At 37.6% G+C, this 16646-nt stretch overlaps 1 protein-coding gene across 12 annotated transcripts in view; it reads right to left on the bottom strand.

Moving 5' to 3' along the window:
• Window positions 1-16646, bottom strand: part of ITSN1 (intersectin 1) — a 180539-nt gene that overhangs the window by 71191 nt on the left and 92702 nt on the right. For all 12 annotated transcript variants that reach the window (XM_039857557.1, XM_039857552.1, XM_039857561.1 and 9 more), the window contains 3 exons: window positions 11886-12013; window positions 9282-9511; window positions 7323-7444 (listed from right to left, as the gene is read on the bottom strand). In XM_039857557.1, the coding sequence (XP_039713491.1) occupies window positions 7323-7444; window positions 9282-9511; window positions 11886-12013 (480 nt within the window). The remainder of the gene's footprint in view (window positions 1-7322; window positions 7445-9281; window positions 9512-11885; window positions 12014-16646) is intronic.

The following is a 16646-nucleotide window of genomic DNA, read 5'->3' as shown; positions in this document are numbered from 1 at the left end:
TACAGCCTAAGTACGTTAAACACTGAACACCTCATTGGACATTAACATTACTTTTTAGAAATCACAGAAATGAGTAGGTAGGGTCTTAACGATGATTTTGGAAAAACTGGCAAAAATGCCAGTCTTCTAATCCACTCAAATATTCGGAAAACAAATAAAGCAAAAACTAGGGAACCAAATGCTATCTGTATTCTTGTGTAGCGTACATAACTGGATGTAATAGTAGCTTACTTGAATTGAAAAGAACGCTTGAGATGGGATGGAGAAAGTAGAATACTCAGCTTACTACTTAATTCTACATGTTATTTATAAAATATTCAGTATGACGGGGATATCTGCTTGCCTCTCCACCTTAGGGAACCCTTATTGTCATGGGTAAAAGCAATTTTTAAAGCTAAGAGTTCTCCCAAAAAAAGTTGCTGGAGATAAAGTGCAATACTGCTTCGAAGGTTCTGTGTTTTGCTTTACAGTTGTTACTCCTGCTAACGCCGAATCCGATGTGTACACGTTAGCCACTTGCATTCAACTCCCCCGCACCGTTTTGTTTTTTCCTTTTTCTGGGCAGCCCCAACTGTTCCTCGAGACGAGGATTTAAGACGAGATTTTTTTCCACTTGGATCTTATTTTAAGCTAAACTCAAGAGCTACACTCCTCCCCTTCCTCATCTATACTTATTGGTGATATTATGACACAGTTTAACTTTACAGCTGCTCTGCACTGGCATCGCGGCTGTTTTTAGGCCAGCTTGTGCCAGGGCTGCCCCGATTTCTCAGTGGCTTCGAAAGCCGGGCTCCTGCCCCTCCCACTCATTCCAGGACCAATGTCAAGCAGGAGCGGGTTAGAGCCGGAGTCACACAGTAACTCAGCCTCAAGAAGGCCAAGTGTGATGACCAAGGCTGGGGCTCAGCAATCAGACTGCCTCAATTTATCGACTGGCTGACCTTGGGCAAGTTTAACCTCCTGTTGCCTCCATTTCTTGACCTGTAAAATGGGAATAATCACAGTCCCTGTGTTGTTATGGTCGTTGTGAGGATTGTGAAATATTTAGAACACTGCCTGGCACAGGTGCAGCATTTAATGATCGATATTGTAAAGCCACCTCTCCTCTGGCCCAGCTCTGACTGCGCTACAGTTCTCCTGTCTGGGTTTCTGCTTGTTCTACAAGCCTGGCCTCCACCCTCACCTGCCTGGTACCCTCTGCTTTGCCTTCCGGCCAGTAGTCACCCTTTAGGGGCTGGAGTTCAACCCCTGATCACGGCTTCTCAGGAACTCCTACAGGTCTGCACAAGTTGGACTTCCTGGAACGTTAGCCGCTTTACTCATATCCTCTGAATGACTGTCATTCCTGAGACATAGTCTTAGCTGGTTAACAAGTCTTGTGGTTGATAGGTCTGGAATTGGATCTGAAGCCCTAAGGAAATGTCCTGCTCTGTGGGCGGGTCTAGCTCCCACGCTAGTTAACTGATCACACCTGGCCCTGTCCCCTGATATGACAGAAAGCATGCTTCCCCACCGAAAGGTGCTTTGTATACTAAGGAAGGGGAGAGGGTGCCTTATATCTCTGTGCAAACAGGAATTTCTCCCGCCCTTCAAGCCATTTCACATTTAACTAGGGAAATTCACTGGTCAACTTTGACCAAACGATGATCTTAATTAGTTTGATCTATTCTTATAGAAATCCATTAATTTTTATGAATAATTAAATTTTAATTTTAAGGTTCGGAGAATATAATAAAATTCTTTTTTCACATTAAATTAAACTAACCAGTTAGAGAAAGCACAAAGGTTCTCATATGAAAACGAGAAGTATTTCTTCCTGGATTTGGGAAACTACCCAAAATGTCAATCTAATTGTGGAAAAACATTACATAAGGTTAGGATAGAACAAGAAAAGTTAGACATCCAAACTTCCGGTAACGTGGCTGGCTATGATATGCACTTTTATATACATAAAGTAGATTCATCTATTGGTGGCTATAAATCAGGGGGTTTGAAATGTTAACAATGTCGGTCTTAACACAGCTTCATTTAACCAGTTCAACTGCAACACCTCAAGGCATCTGCAGAATATCATCAAAGGGAAAAGTGCGAATCCCAGATAGTGCCTACACATCTGAGAATATGGAACAGATCTAGTCTACGAGATGTAAGCAATTATACACTGTATACTGCAGGGCATATACGCAGCAGTCGAAAGCACACAGCGGCTATCAGGTTCAAGTACACGTGGCTGAAGCCCAATGACATTAGGTCTTTTCTTAATGTTTATATGCTTCATGGCTGCCATCATCATTAGGTAGGTAGCATTAATATTTCTAAAACCACTGACTTTGTCACAAAAAGGGAAACAGAAATCCTCTCCTTTCACATGACAAAGAACACGGACAGCAAATAAGTTTAAACTGTGTACCGACTCAGGCCAGCTCATGTGGCCACCTGGGATATGCTAAGGAGTATGGGAGCATTTGCCAGTTGGAAATATAAGGCCTCCCTCGAAACTCCTGGATGAGGATATTACGATTGCTTTCTAAAGCTCTAACCCAGAGGCTAGCAAATTTTTCCTCTGTCACATCTGCAATTGTAGCACAAAGGCAGCTGTAGACAATATGTAAATGAACGAGCCTGGCTGTGTTCCAATAAAACTTCATCACAAAATAGGCAGTGAGCAGGATTTGGCCCACTGGGATCATATACGTGTACTGATCCCTCAAAACAGTGATGATACTATGACTAATTGTTACAAAACCAGCAGAGCTCAGATGTTAAGGTTATGGAAATCTAAAGCAGGCAGGAAAGAAAAGTGATTGACTACACTTAGAAAAATCTCTCCATCAAGAGAAGAAAAGGTAAAAATGAGTTTAAATTGTTATGAGAGTAACACTAAATTAGAAGATAAACAATTTCCAAAATGAATTGACTGGTCGATGGCTGACAACTGCTGAAAAAAAAAATGGTCTCCTTTTTAGGGTATTTCAAGAAGAAGATATTTTCCGGAAATAATTTAGGACTAGTCCAGACAGGATAAAGAGATTAGGTTTTATCAGCGGCTAGATCAGTGGTTCCTGAAACTAACTCCCTAAAAGAACCACATGGAGAGGATTCTGAGTCCTATCTATGGATTACATATAGTTCTCAGTTTCTGGGGGTCACCATTCTGGAGGAATGTTGATTTTTTTAAGCTCCCTGAGCAGTTCTGATGTATCAGTCTTGCACCATCTAAATCTGCTGAAGAAGATGATCAGCCTGTGTTCTTAAGACAAACCTCAAGAAAACCGCAAGCAGAGAGAGGTCTTCTAATTTCTTACGCTATTACGATACATTCTAAATAATTCCAATACATGTCAAATTTGCCTCTTCAGCCTCCAAGTACCAGCCCTCCAGATCAGAAGACAAGCCATAGATTTTCAAAGTATCCAAGCCTGAGCTGGCAAAGTCAGACTCAACCAAGAGGCTTCTGTTCCAAAGTCTGAGAACATCACTCCAGATTCGTTTCCTCTTTGAAATTCTAGCAGAATCAGTGAGCATTCACTGAAAATTTCATCATGCACTGGCCTTTCCATGTGTTTCTCCCTATTTTTCTAAAAAGATTTTAAACACATGAATGCCAGACCTCATGTTATATTTCTCTGTATTATCAACAACATGTAGAACAAGACTATGTACAAATTATCACTTCAATTTTTATCAGCCATAAAAAAACATTTTTGGAGAACACTATGTTGATAATCAAGTTTTTTCAAAGACTGCCTACGTTAAAAAAAGGAAATACTGTCAGACTTCTAAAATCTAACAGGTATAGTTAGCTATTTTTCAGATGTTTGAGCAATCTGACAATCTGATTACTGTATCCACAAAAGTGAACAAGTCCTAATTATTCAGCCATGAGAGGTTGACAGTAATGTTCTAACTACATATTTTCGTGCTCATGTTCCTTAATTGCAAACTTCATAAAATAAATTAGTATTATTCTATGTCAATTTCCATTTTTATCGTGCTGGATGTTAACCTCACAAAGGTGATACAATTGGACGCCATTGGGGGGTGGGGTCACGCTGCATTTTGTGTATAAAATGAAGCCACTGCTCCTGTCCCTTCGGCAGGGCAATAAATTACGCCCAGCGAGACAGTCCATATTTCATTACATATCTGGAATGTCTATGGTAAAGTAAACACCATTCAGTCCTGGGTAGACATTCTCTGTTATCCTTGTAAAAGCTGGATTTATTTTTAGTGCTTTATTAAAAATTACAAAATGCTGATACATTTGTAAATATGTATCAGCATTTTGTAATATGAAAATAACATAAAAGTACATAAAATTAAATATGAAAATCTCTTTATTGCCCAGTAGTAATCAATGTTAGCAGTTTGATGTCTATATTTCAAGACTGTGAGCAATACATACATAAACACTTACATATATAACCATAGTTTTTTATTTAACCCAAGTGCATTTATACCCTCTATATTATTTCTGCTTTTTTTCTTTTACTAGAGAGTTTATTTGTGTATGTAGATCTACGTTAAATTTTTTTTATTACAGTGACATTGGTTAATGAAATCCAGTAAGTTTCAAGTGTACAGCTCGGCAGTAAGGCATATATATATTACATTGTGAGATCCGTGTAATTTTAAAAAGCATCATTATATTTATTGTTTCGCTGTACTATGTCTTTAAACCATCCCCTTACTGATGGATAATACTGGGTTATTCTTTTTTGTTTTTACCAACAGTGCTGCAGTGAATATCCATATATACATATATTTGTGCATATGCCAAAAAAACAGAGAGAGAATAACAGAATTTCTGAGAATTTTAAATTTGAATAGGTATTGCCAAATTGCCTCCCAAATGACTTAGCCAATTCATACACCCATGCTGACAATATTATATCCACTTTCCTACACTCCTGACAAAACTGTGTATTATCAAACTTTTAAACTTGCTCAGTTGAGAGATGAAAAATGCTATATCTTGCTTTTCTAACTTGCATTTTTCTGATCACCAATGAAATGAAGCATCTTTCTGTATATTTTAAAAATCATTTACTTTTCTTCATCTATAACTGAATCTTCATATCTTTGGCCAACTTTTCTAGGTTGTGGGTTTCTTTCATAGTAACTTTTTGGAGTCTATGTAATATGGATTGTAACCTTTTGTCTCATGTATTTTTGTAATATATGTTTTAATTTTTTTATATTGTCAAATTTGTCCATTTTTGTCATTTATGGCTTCTAGTTTTAATTTACAAAGTCATTTCTTAGTCAGAATATTATTCCAATACTCATCTTTAAAAAGGATATTTTTGGAAATTTATCTTTTAAGTTACAACTACTTGGAACTTATTTTTGTCCATGGCCTGAGATAGAGATTTGACCCAATAACTTGCCAAATACAGAGCCTTCGAGTTAGTCCTTCCTTAAGTGGAATCTAGCAAAGAGAAACCTGAAACACCAACCTTTACATCTTTCTTCCTTCCTTTCTTCCTTTAAGCAAATGTTCTACACAAACTCAAAAGGTATTTTTACTGCCGTGACAACATCCAAAGATATGCGTACTTACACAGAATTAAAGCGATTTAAAAGAACAAAACATTTAATAAGATGCGGACTTCCTGACAGTTACATAACACTTACCCATTCCCCTTTAACCTCCACCAGGAAAGCAAAGGTTTGAAAGCAAGGCAAAATATATGTTTAATGAAATGTTTTATTCTTACAGTATTATCTACACTCTATTCATCTAGTCAAGCTGGTGGTTAACTAGCCAATTGAAGAAAAGGACTCAGTATCAATTATAACAAGACTATATTTCCAAAAATAGCAACATTTTCTCATTAACATATAGATCATCTGTAACATTTCTTTATCTTAACATTGGTAACACTTCCTCATCTCAAGAACAGAACACTGTTTTTCTGTACTTTGTGTTGCAACAAAATCCAGTTTCGAAAAATTAGGCTTTAAAAAAAAAAAGTGTAAAAAGCCAATTTTGTAATGAGGTCCTATCTGATGTTGCACTGTACGTTTGTAATTTTTTGATTCCTGCTATTACATGGTATTTAAATATTTTACAATTAATCTGCTTTAAAAGGCATGCTATTTCAGAGATGAGGCGGTATGAGTAAAGCAGCTTCAGGCCATCAGGAAACACAGTGTAGGACACAGGGGGTGGTGGAGAAGCTGTACACCTGGCCACCTTGCATCACCACGCATGGGTACAGAGACGCACCCACACTTAAGAGAAACCAGCAGTTCTTTCTATTAAGAATGAGTGAGGCTGACACCCAGCACGTTTCAGGCATTCAGTAACTGTTGAATGAAGGCTGGACTATATTTGAAGAGGGTTTCAATAATGTTGAGAAGATTGTGATTTTTAAAGATTCTGGACTTTTGGTCTTGACTCCCCTATTTCCAGCCTATAATTAAAGAAAAGGCTACCAAAAAATAAGGGGAAAAGAGACTGATTTTTCTCAGTATAAACACGCTATTCTTTATATTTTGGCCCATTAAAGATCATGTATTCTACACGGAGAGCTATAACATATATATGCACAATGCATGAGTAATAGTACAAGGACTCATATAAATACCCTTTTATACTTCAGAGACACGCAGTGCTAGCATGAGAAACATGTTCGTTTCAATTTTTAACTTTCCTAGTTCATTTAAAATTCTGACCCATTCCCATCATTTTTAAAAATGCTAACAGTAATGCAAAGTTTGACCACTTCTAAGACTTTTATTTTAGACTGAGGAACTACTGTTCTCTTTTATAAAATAATTTAGGTCAATCACATTGCTTTATTCTTTCTTAAACTGGTTTTAGTTGCAATCATAAGAGTATATATACTTAAGAAAGCATATTTACTGTATTTAATTCATTATTCACACAATTCAAAGTTCACACAAAGAGAAAAAAGATGCTCTGACCCAAAGATACAGAAGTTATCCGTGGTGATTAATGAATATGACAGAGTATTTTGCATTTAAAACTATTTCTTAAAGACTACTCATAGCATATACGCAGTAGTCTAAACTCTGAAACTATCAGATCTTTACAGATTTTAAAATATGCTAAGGCTGTGATAAAAACTCATTTTCTTTCACAATTCTATTTCAAAGTGATGTTAGGATACATTTTTAAATGTCTTCTTTCATCCTAATAGACAAGGAAGAAGATTGAGATTATACTTCAAAACTGCCAATGCTGGATTATTGGATTTCACACTCACTAACGATTTCGCAGGTGTCAGATAAAGTCCAAAAGAGCGCAGATGCTGATCACCTACAGAAATCACTTTCACTGGAGTCATCCTTACCATGACTATATCTCCCGGCTGGATCGTGATTTCATCGTGACTTCTGGATTCAAAGGGATACAGAGCTCGGTAATACACCACTTTCACATTCTCCTGCGCAGAAATTGTAAGTGGGCCTTTTTCTGTTTACAAAAAGGGAAGGGTGTGGAACAAAAAGAAAACATTACACAGGACACAAACGCATGACAACAAGCCAAATAACGGACGTGTCCTCTACTGCCACCTTAACATCTGACCTACATCCATCCATTCAAGGAATTTCTAACACACTAAATGTCGAAGAGGAGGCGGATCTGGTGTCAGCACATCAAACCCATTGTTAGTAAACTCACTAAACAAAGGTCACCCCAATGCCAAGTGCGGTGAGGCTGTCTAGGGTCCCGGTTCTCGGCCTCCTGGCTTAGGCTCCAGCAGCGCACACCTTTAAAGCACCAAGACCCCTCGCCCCCAACACAGGGTGTGGAGTACAATGTAGCAAGCAGTTCGAATGCGACTCAAAGTCTGGATCAGCCAAGAAGTGCATTTGGGAGGGGACGAAGAAGCACAGCCTTCCATATTAAAAGACATAGAAATATTGATGTTTTAGGCCCTCAATGTAGTCATATAAAACACAAGTGCGAATTTCTCCAAGAATAGTTATTACTAATAACCGCTGGTGAAGTAAGTACCTCTTCCCCTACATTTCCTTGGGTCGGGGGAGGGGCAGGAGTTTAGCCTAAGGATGGCCCCTAGATGAAAATAATTTAAATTTTAAATGAAATGAAAACTTTAAAAACGCATTGAGCAGAGGATATTTTGGATTCTGGTTTACAATAACTAATCACAGCCCTCTAAATTATTTTACCCAAGTATTTTGACATGCACCTATTTTCTCTGAAAAGCAGTGAGGGGAAGATATTATCTTCATCTAGTCTTAAAACTGAATAATGTGCAAAATTTCCCACTAACTGAAGGAGAAAATATCCTCATTTTATACCAGGAGGAACCATAAGGAACTAATTGCCTAAGATCAAGTAATGGTGAAATTATTTTCCTATCAAAACAGAATGAAAACAGGTATGCCTTCCCGTGGCACGGGCGCTCCTGTGTGGATCAGCTGACTTGCCATTTTCCTCGGACTGGGTGCATCTGAAGGTAGGGAGGGTGTTGGACCTGACTCTGAACCTTCACTCCCATCCCTACCCACTGTGCAAACAGGAAACAAACCTTCATAGAATAATGTTCCTTTCTTTTCTTTTGTATACCAGGAAAAAGCACACTGATGATCAAACCAATAGAATCAATATAATTTACCATACAAAGAAAAAGGCAATCATTTCATTCGGCTGAGTATTATCTGCAAAGCTGTACAATATTATACAGCCACACAAGTATTTTTAAAAAACATTCTAGCTTGCATCTGATATAAGAGACATTTTCTAGCTATTTCAAAGTTTTTCATTTATCATTATCTAAAGAGGCAATTTATGATCAAAGGACAAAAAACAGTCACACTTTTCAAAAGGTCAAGAACACAGTTTTATGCAGTGCAGACTCAAGATAGTGAATGTCACGTCAGTGCAGGCAAGGAGAAAAGCTACCACTTCCTGCCACTGAGACAGCTCAGAAACTCCCAGAGGAAATAACTGGAGAACTGGAGAACCTTTTTTTGCAGGAAAGGTTACGACCTCCATTTGGAATACAGGTGTATGAATGGGGCTTCGTATTGAAACTTCACGACACTTTTGTCAGCAAAAGGCTACTGATGGCAGTGTGTTGGCAGCCAAAGGTTGATAGAAGAATTAAACGGATTCTAATGATCCTAAAGAATGAACAGCTGCACTGTCCCAAAAAAGGAGACTGACATTCTCACCTCTATTAATATAGACAGGACAGGGCCCGATTAGACATGGAAATTTCTCAAGAGGATCTGGGAGAGAAGATGATTTATTTTCTAGAATTATTTTTGACCTCTAATACCTGCGGTGGACCAGGGTGCTTGGACAGCTGGCTTAGCTGGTTCTTGGTGTTGATGGAAAAGCCGACTCAGCTTGTCTTGCATTTCCTGTTTGCCTTTCTCCTCGCCGTCCTTCTTTTTGACACTCTCTTCCCTTTTGAGTTTTTCCTCATCGTGAAGCTTTCTTGGTCGCTGATGCTCATCGTCCTGCTGCACGTGCTCAAGCCACTGCTTGTCCCTTTCCTGAGCTCGTCTGTCAACAAAACGCTTGATTATAGCAAGGAAGCAACTCCAACTTAACACTGCTATTGTCTCTTTTCACAAAAAAGCTCCATCTAGTCAATGGGGTGCTAAACATCAAGCAGACTCTGTTCTTCAGATGGAGCGATCTGAATCAATGAAAGAAAAGCTCTCAGGGCTCCAATTCTGAGTGAGATGAAATCACGTGATTTAGAGAAATACAATAAGAATATTTCTGATAAAGCTTATAAAGCAATTAGAAAAATAAGAAAAATATTTCCCAATTTTAATATCGGTATATAAGTGGAGGGGGGCGGGGAGAGGTATAACACACAGAAGAGAAAGTACCTCACACTGCAAAGGAAATATTACTTAAATAAGTCCATGATCAACCAGATCACTGAAGGTACACCACATTTACATGCACGCACAAAGCTCCCCAAAACTGATGCTCAAAGCAATAGATTATTTTAAACTCTTGAGGTAGTAACCATCCGTTACTAAGCAATAATTCTTATATACTTCACTGAATTCGACTACTCCGTGTTCCTTTTTCAAAGTAGCTGACACAAAGGAATAACTGCAATTAAATTCTTGAAAATTAGGATGGCCTCGACTTGAAACCCATAGGAAAAGGCTGGGAATGATTTTTCTCTTATTCTATAATATTTTATAAAATCAGAAAATACTTTAAATGATCATACTTTAAATGAAACTAACAATAAATGATATGATGTTAATAACAATGTTAATAATAGCACATCTATTAACTACTTTAACGTTTGCACTGGGTAGATAGGTCTTATTATTATTTACAAATGAGGAAAATTAGAGATATTAAGTGACTTGTCCAAGGTCACAGAGCCACACCTGCCTTGGGTTCAATCCTAGGCAGCCTGCTTCTAGAGTCCACACCATAAACTACCAACCTGTGACACGGCCAACGCACAAAGGTCATCTCTTAGAATTAGGAAACTGCCAAGGGACCATAATATAAACAGATAAAACTTTTATCTTCCACTTAAAAAAATAGTATATTTCTACTCTGTAGAAATGTGAAAATTTAGTACAGTATAATTCTTTTTAGCTTAAATCTTAAATATTTTACCTACAATTTTCAAAACATCTTTTAAGAAAACAGAAAAAAGTTTTGGAGGGGTAGGGATGTTAATTGTTATTCATGATAACGAAAAATTTGCTAAACATTTACTACTAATAAAGCTCACCATTTACAGTGTATAACCATGTAATTTCTGAAGTCATATTTTGTGTACCATTTGCCATACAAATGTAAGCAGAAAATTTAACCTTTCTGTATTGATATTTTGTATTTATTTCTAGCCTGAGGAATGAGAAAGTTCAGTGTAGTACGGTGTGAATAATAAAAGTAATCTTATAAACTTTGAAGAAAAGGATAGAATTAGAGTTAATCAACACATTCAAGGGATTAATTCTTTGTACATAATCCTAGTCCTCTCCCAAGAAAACCATAAAATAGGCCTCTAAATTGGTTTGAGACCCTACCCACCTCACTACTCACTGGCATGAAAAACCCGCAAACACCAGACGCAGAATGCTATTTAAAGCCAAAACACGTAACTGAGCTCAGCCCAGTCAAGTTAATGACTCGCCTAAAGTATCTGTTTCTTCATCCTTTTAGTCTCATCTCAATAACCAGTTTTTACAATTTATACTATATTATTGGGGTAGTTGGTCATTTTTGAGTCTTGGATTCTAAAATTAATTGGAATGTAAAAGTCAAATATCCAATAACAAAATCAGGTAGGTTAAAAAAATAAATGTCTACAGTTTACTGTTGAAACTTACAAATAAAAAACACAAATATGCAAACAAAACCATACAAAAATGTGTCTGTAATCCTAAGTAGCAGCAATAGCAAATTTTCGCCTTTTGTACTTTTGTTTAACTTGAAGTTGAAAAAAATAGCAGAAAGAAGAGTGACACACTCAGTGCTGCTGGAGAAACCCGGGTGGCAAGCGCTCAGGGGTTCCGACTGCAAAGCCAGCACTCTGCCCGCCCCTGTTATTAAAAGGCTGTGAACTGGAAGCGTATTTTGGTCATTGGCATGCAAATGAGCACACCGAGTGTCCCAATTTCCTTGTATAATTCCATTTATCTACATGGTGGTAATTTAGGAGAGCTCTGGGAACCAACCAAACACTTCAGGGGGGACTTATATATGCAAAGATTCACATATACACGTGTATGTGTGCACGTGTGTGCGCGCACACACACACGCACACACACACGCACAAACACACACACTACTGAAGGCTCTTTCTGGTGCACTTGGTCGAGCCAGGCAAAGAACAGTAAATACTCAAAGTTCCTTCCGGATGGAGCCACAATCCACTGAAAAGACTCACCTTTGGGCTTCTTCTTTCTGTTTTTCTAATTCTATGATCTTTCGCTCCTGTTCTTTCTGTTTCAGTCGTTCAGCCTCTATGGACTTTTGTTTCTGGAGTTGCTGTTTATTATGTATTTCTCTTAGTTCCTATAAATAATCGAGAAACAGTCTGTGTAATGCGTGCAATGACAGGCATTTCCACTGTTTATCTGCATGCAGCATTTCATAGCGAGGAAGCCCAGGCACTTAAGAGATAATATTTCAGATTTGAAAAATGTTAACTTGGAAAACTAACATCACTCTACATTTTAACACGACTGAGCTCCAAAAGCTGTTCAGGATTATATTTTAGTGAGCCACAACACGTGACACCATTTTCCATGATGTGCTCCAGAAGGGACCTGCTAGTGAAGGGCATTAGAGAAGCTACACTGCTCAAGACTCGGCAGTAATGATGGGCCTTACCCAGTTTTAAGACATGGTGACGATCATGAATAAATGATGAAAAATGAAATTCTCTTTCCCGGTCCTTCTACTAATGAATATCAGCCTCTACTGGCTTTGAAAATAAACACACCTCTTCACACACTGTCTCCATTAAAACCTCACCTCCTGCTTATGCTATGCTGCCTTAAAACAAATGGATATCCCCCTGCTCCACCTCGATTTTCCCTCTCCCCTTGGGGACTATTTTTCTTCAAAACGTACCTCTTTCAGAGCATTTTCTCTTACTAAGTTCGTGTGTGAAGTGGTCAGCTGCACCAGACTAAACCAGCTTTCAGGTTGGAAGTTCAAAGCTATAATTTCATGATCGCCACCTCGGATCCGGTTTCCTTGTTTGATACTAACCCCAGGAATAACAGTAATTTCTTTCATGGGATACTAAAAATAAAATGCATTTTATGATATTTAAAGCACTCAAGTCAGAAGTTTAAACACCCCGAGATCTGAAGAACAAAGAAATGACAGCTAAGGAAGATGTCTTCTGATTGCACGGGAATCACACGGTCACTATCAGATCCAGTCACCGCAACTCCTCTTAGTTGTGTCAACAGTAATCGGATGAGCCGAAGTGTTCAGCAGAGCCAAAAGTATATTTCCAGTTGACTTCTTGGTCTGGCTAACTGGGGTCAGTCTCCCAAGTGGACAGCCAAGGAGGCTATACGGTGAGATTTAAGGCCTGTCCTGTCTTCTCTCGCCTTGCTCTTTGGCAAGTCCAGATGGGTAGGTTTCTTCCTGCCTTAGGTGTCCACCTTCAGATTTATTTAGAGATTGAAGCATAAGGTAGAGGAAGGGTCTGTAGAAGATCCATGTTAAAATGCACTTACTCCTAGGGAATAGCCCTAAATGTTATTAGGCTAAACTTTTCTTACTAGCTAGACTGTTCTTAAGATAAAGTTAGAGTGTAAAGACAAGCATTTTGTATAGTGTAAGTGACTTTGGGGATCAGTGAGATACGAGGAAGTTTTAACTAGAGATTAGGTTAGTGGGAGGCAGGTACTGGGGGCAGGGAAGACTGGGGTGCGAGAGGCATGAGAGAGGGGAAAGGAAGGGGTTTCAGTGGGCAACCCAGATGAGACTGGGAATACCCAGGCAGGACGCAGCAGAAAGAGACAACTCTGAAAGGCACAAATTGGATTATTCTCTATGGCAGCAGCCCTGGGCATGTGACTTCCAAATTATGAAGGGTATCTGGGACAGGAGTTTAGCGAGGGAGAGAGCATGGGAGGCCAAGAACGAAGACTGGAAAGTTACGATGAAGCCTCACTCTGAACATTTAAACTTCTAAGAGAAGAAAATCAATACCGGGAAAGAGAATTCAATTTTCATTATCCTTCTGTCACATCATGAGATGTAAAACTTTAATGTGTTAAAGAAAATTCAACAGTATTGCTTTTATAGTAATTTGGAATCAAGCATAAACAGTAACCTCTAATAACATAAATGAAAAATGTGATTAATATTTTGAATTTAATTTTTCAGAGACAAATAGAAAATATGGGCCAATTCCTATTATTGGAATAATCTGCACTCTTGGCTCAAGTTAATAACTACCTCTACATTACAAAATCGTGGTAAAGTGATATTGAATCAAACTCTAAATATCCTAAGAGAGGGACTAAAAAGGCAGCACCTGCACCGACAGGGACGCCGGCTCTAGTCATGAGCCCAACGGTGAAAACCCTTTAAAAAGGAAGGGAAAGAAGTGACCAGAAGATTTACTTTTTCCTCCTATTTTAAAATTTCATTTTCAATCGTGAAAAATTCTTACATAGGTTCAGAATGAATAATTTGTGGAAACAGACTATAAGTAAGAGGCACTGAACTGGGGACTAAGAAAACTGGATTCTGATCTCAGGTCCCTGGTGTGGGCCAGCAGCTGGATCACAGTAGACGAAGGTCAGATTTTCTTCCAGCTTTAAAATCTGTTAAACTCTTAGACAATGTTACATGACAAAAAAATTATTCTTTTATTTAGGGTTTTATTCTTATTGCAGGAATAAACAAACAGGTATATTCCTGTAACCTGTTTCTACCTGTAAACAAAATAACTCTGAGCTGAAATTCGGTACAAAGGAGGAAGAAATGATAGGGGAGGAATAACATTCTAGTTTGATGTTCAGGAACCTGATTATATATTTTTAAAAAGTTGTTACTTCATCCAGGAAAAATGTATTTATAGGTATAGTGATAGTCAAAATATTTAACCACAGGTACTGCACAAGCACTGGCCATTTAGAATGGACACTGGCCGCAATGTACCAACGCACCAGGTAGGCCATGGGCACACATGAAGGTTCTTCATTTAACGAAGAATTATATTGCACATTTCTTTTCCATATTGGGTGCCAATAATTGGATGTTGATTTATAAATCAATAATTACAAGACATTGGGAAATAAAGCTTAGTGGAGGTACTATAAAATGAAAAGCATTAAGAAGTGAATTTAAAAAATATACAGAGAAAAAATCATGCAAATAAGTTTAAAAAAAAACAATTTTTAAATGTATCTAATACATGAAGGAAGATATTTAAAAAAATTTTTAAAGCGCATCTCTTTTTTAGTACAGCAGCATTATAGGATAGGCTGAACCTATCTTTGGAACTGTCTAAATAAGTCGCAGCTTCAAGTACCTCCAAGGAAATGGAGCTTGCAGGAGCCATAAAATAACAGATGTCAAACAAAGTAACATAAGGCTTTGGCATCTTATGACCCAGATTTGAAGACTGCACAGTTTTTCTATCATTTCCTTCATCCAATCTGCTGAGACACGTGATCAGTTGTAAGACAAGCAAGATGCTGCAAACGGGCAGGCATTCTGGGTCTTCCCCTCTTTTTCTGGGCTTGGGAGCCTCGGATGGCATGAATCAAAATATGCAGAAAATTTATGATTCCTTAGTTGATAACGTTTTTAAAAAGTTGAACTTTTGAGAAGGCAAACTATAGAATGGAATATGTACTAAAAACTAGTTAATGACTTGCCTCCTGTGCCCGACAAGGACTTTGTGGGACATCGAGTCCTTTCACAGGGGGCGCCCAGGGCTGCCCTTTCTTTCATTCCTTTTCAATACTGTTTAAAAAACTCAAGTACAATGGCAGTTATTTAAAAGCACCCTTTTAATTCTTTCAGGGAAAACATTTTCGAGGAGACAAATTTGGTGTCATTAAATTCTTGACTTAGGGAATGAGAGAACTGTTGTTGGGAGAGGTAGCTAAGAAAAACCTGACATAAATTCTATCAACTTTTCCTGGTAGTCACCCTGATTAAAGTGATCCTGCAAATTCTACTAAATCTTGTCACAATTATTTCTCTATTATAGCTAAGATAAGAATAGAACAAATGAGAAATTACTAAGAATCAAAACTCAGTATCTCACTTGTGGCTCTTCCTAAAACTAGTATTTTTCTCAAATCAGTAACACTATAATCCCATATTTCTTGGCTGGATATTTCTCTAGCCATATGGTACTGAGTGTATAACTTTGTTGATTTTTCTTCTATGGGTTCTACTCAAGGGTATGATATGTTTTACACTAGGTATAATGTGTAATAATTTAATATTATCGCCTAATACCTTTCTTAATGAATAAATTATTAAGTGTGCATTCAAGAAGTTTTTGCTACATGTTACAAACAAATATATGGGAAAAATAAAAATCCAATAAAATGTGTAGTATATACAAATTAAAATTAGATTTTTACCACCAATAATATCTACAGAATTCTAAGATACAGCAGAGTTTCTTAACCATGGTCTATGAATAAGCTTTGGCTCTGCAAACACTATAAAACTGCATGCAAAATTGGGGTAATTGCCATTTTTCTCGCAGAGAAAGCTTTATTTGATTCTCAAAGAGGTCTTTGATCAAACAGAGATTATAACCCATAGTAAGAAAATGACTGACAAATAAAGATTCTGTCTTGTATTAAGGTAAGTGAAAATCAGCTTGCTTTTTAACTTTATTCCTTCAACCAAGAGGGAAAAGTCACTTATTTCCTCTAAAGAATTAAGATATTTGCACCATAAAACATCTTTGGACATTCTATGGCATATAGCCAAAGTATTTCAAAAGCAATATGCTTGACAAATTGAATACTCAAGAAGATCCAACTTTTTGCCCTGAGAAATATGGCTCACTTTCAAGTTTACTAATAGTTGTTCAATGGCTATGAAAGGGGCACAGAATCACTTGAATTAAAAACTGTGACTGTCTCTTCTTCATTTAGTTTTACAGACACTCAAAAATAGATGTCTTTTGTAAGGCAATATTACTTGA

This window comes from Pteropus medius, unplaced genomic scaffold (genome assembly GCF_902729225.1).
Source record: "Pteropus medius unplaced genomic scaffold, Ma_sr-lr_union100, whole genome shotgun sequence".
Taxonomy (NCBI): domain Eukaryota; kingdom Metazoa; phylum Chordata; class Mammalia; order Chiroptera; family Pteropodidae; genus Pteropus; species Pteropus medius.
Note: the sequence above shows the minus strand (reverse complement) of the source record. Positions and strands in the feature narration are given on the sequence as shown.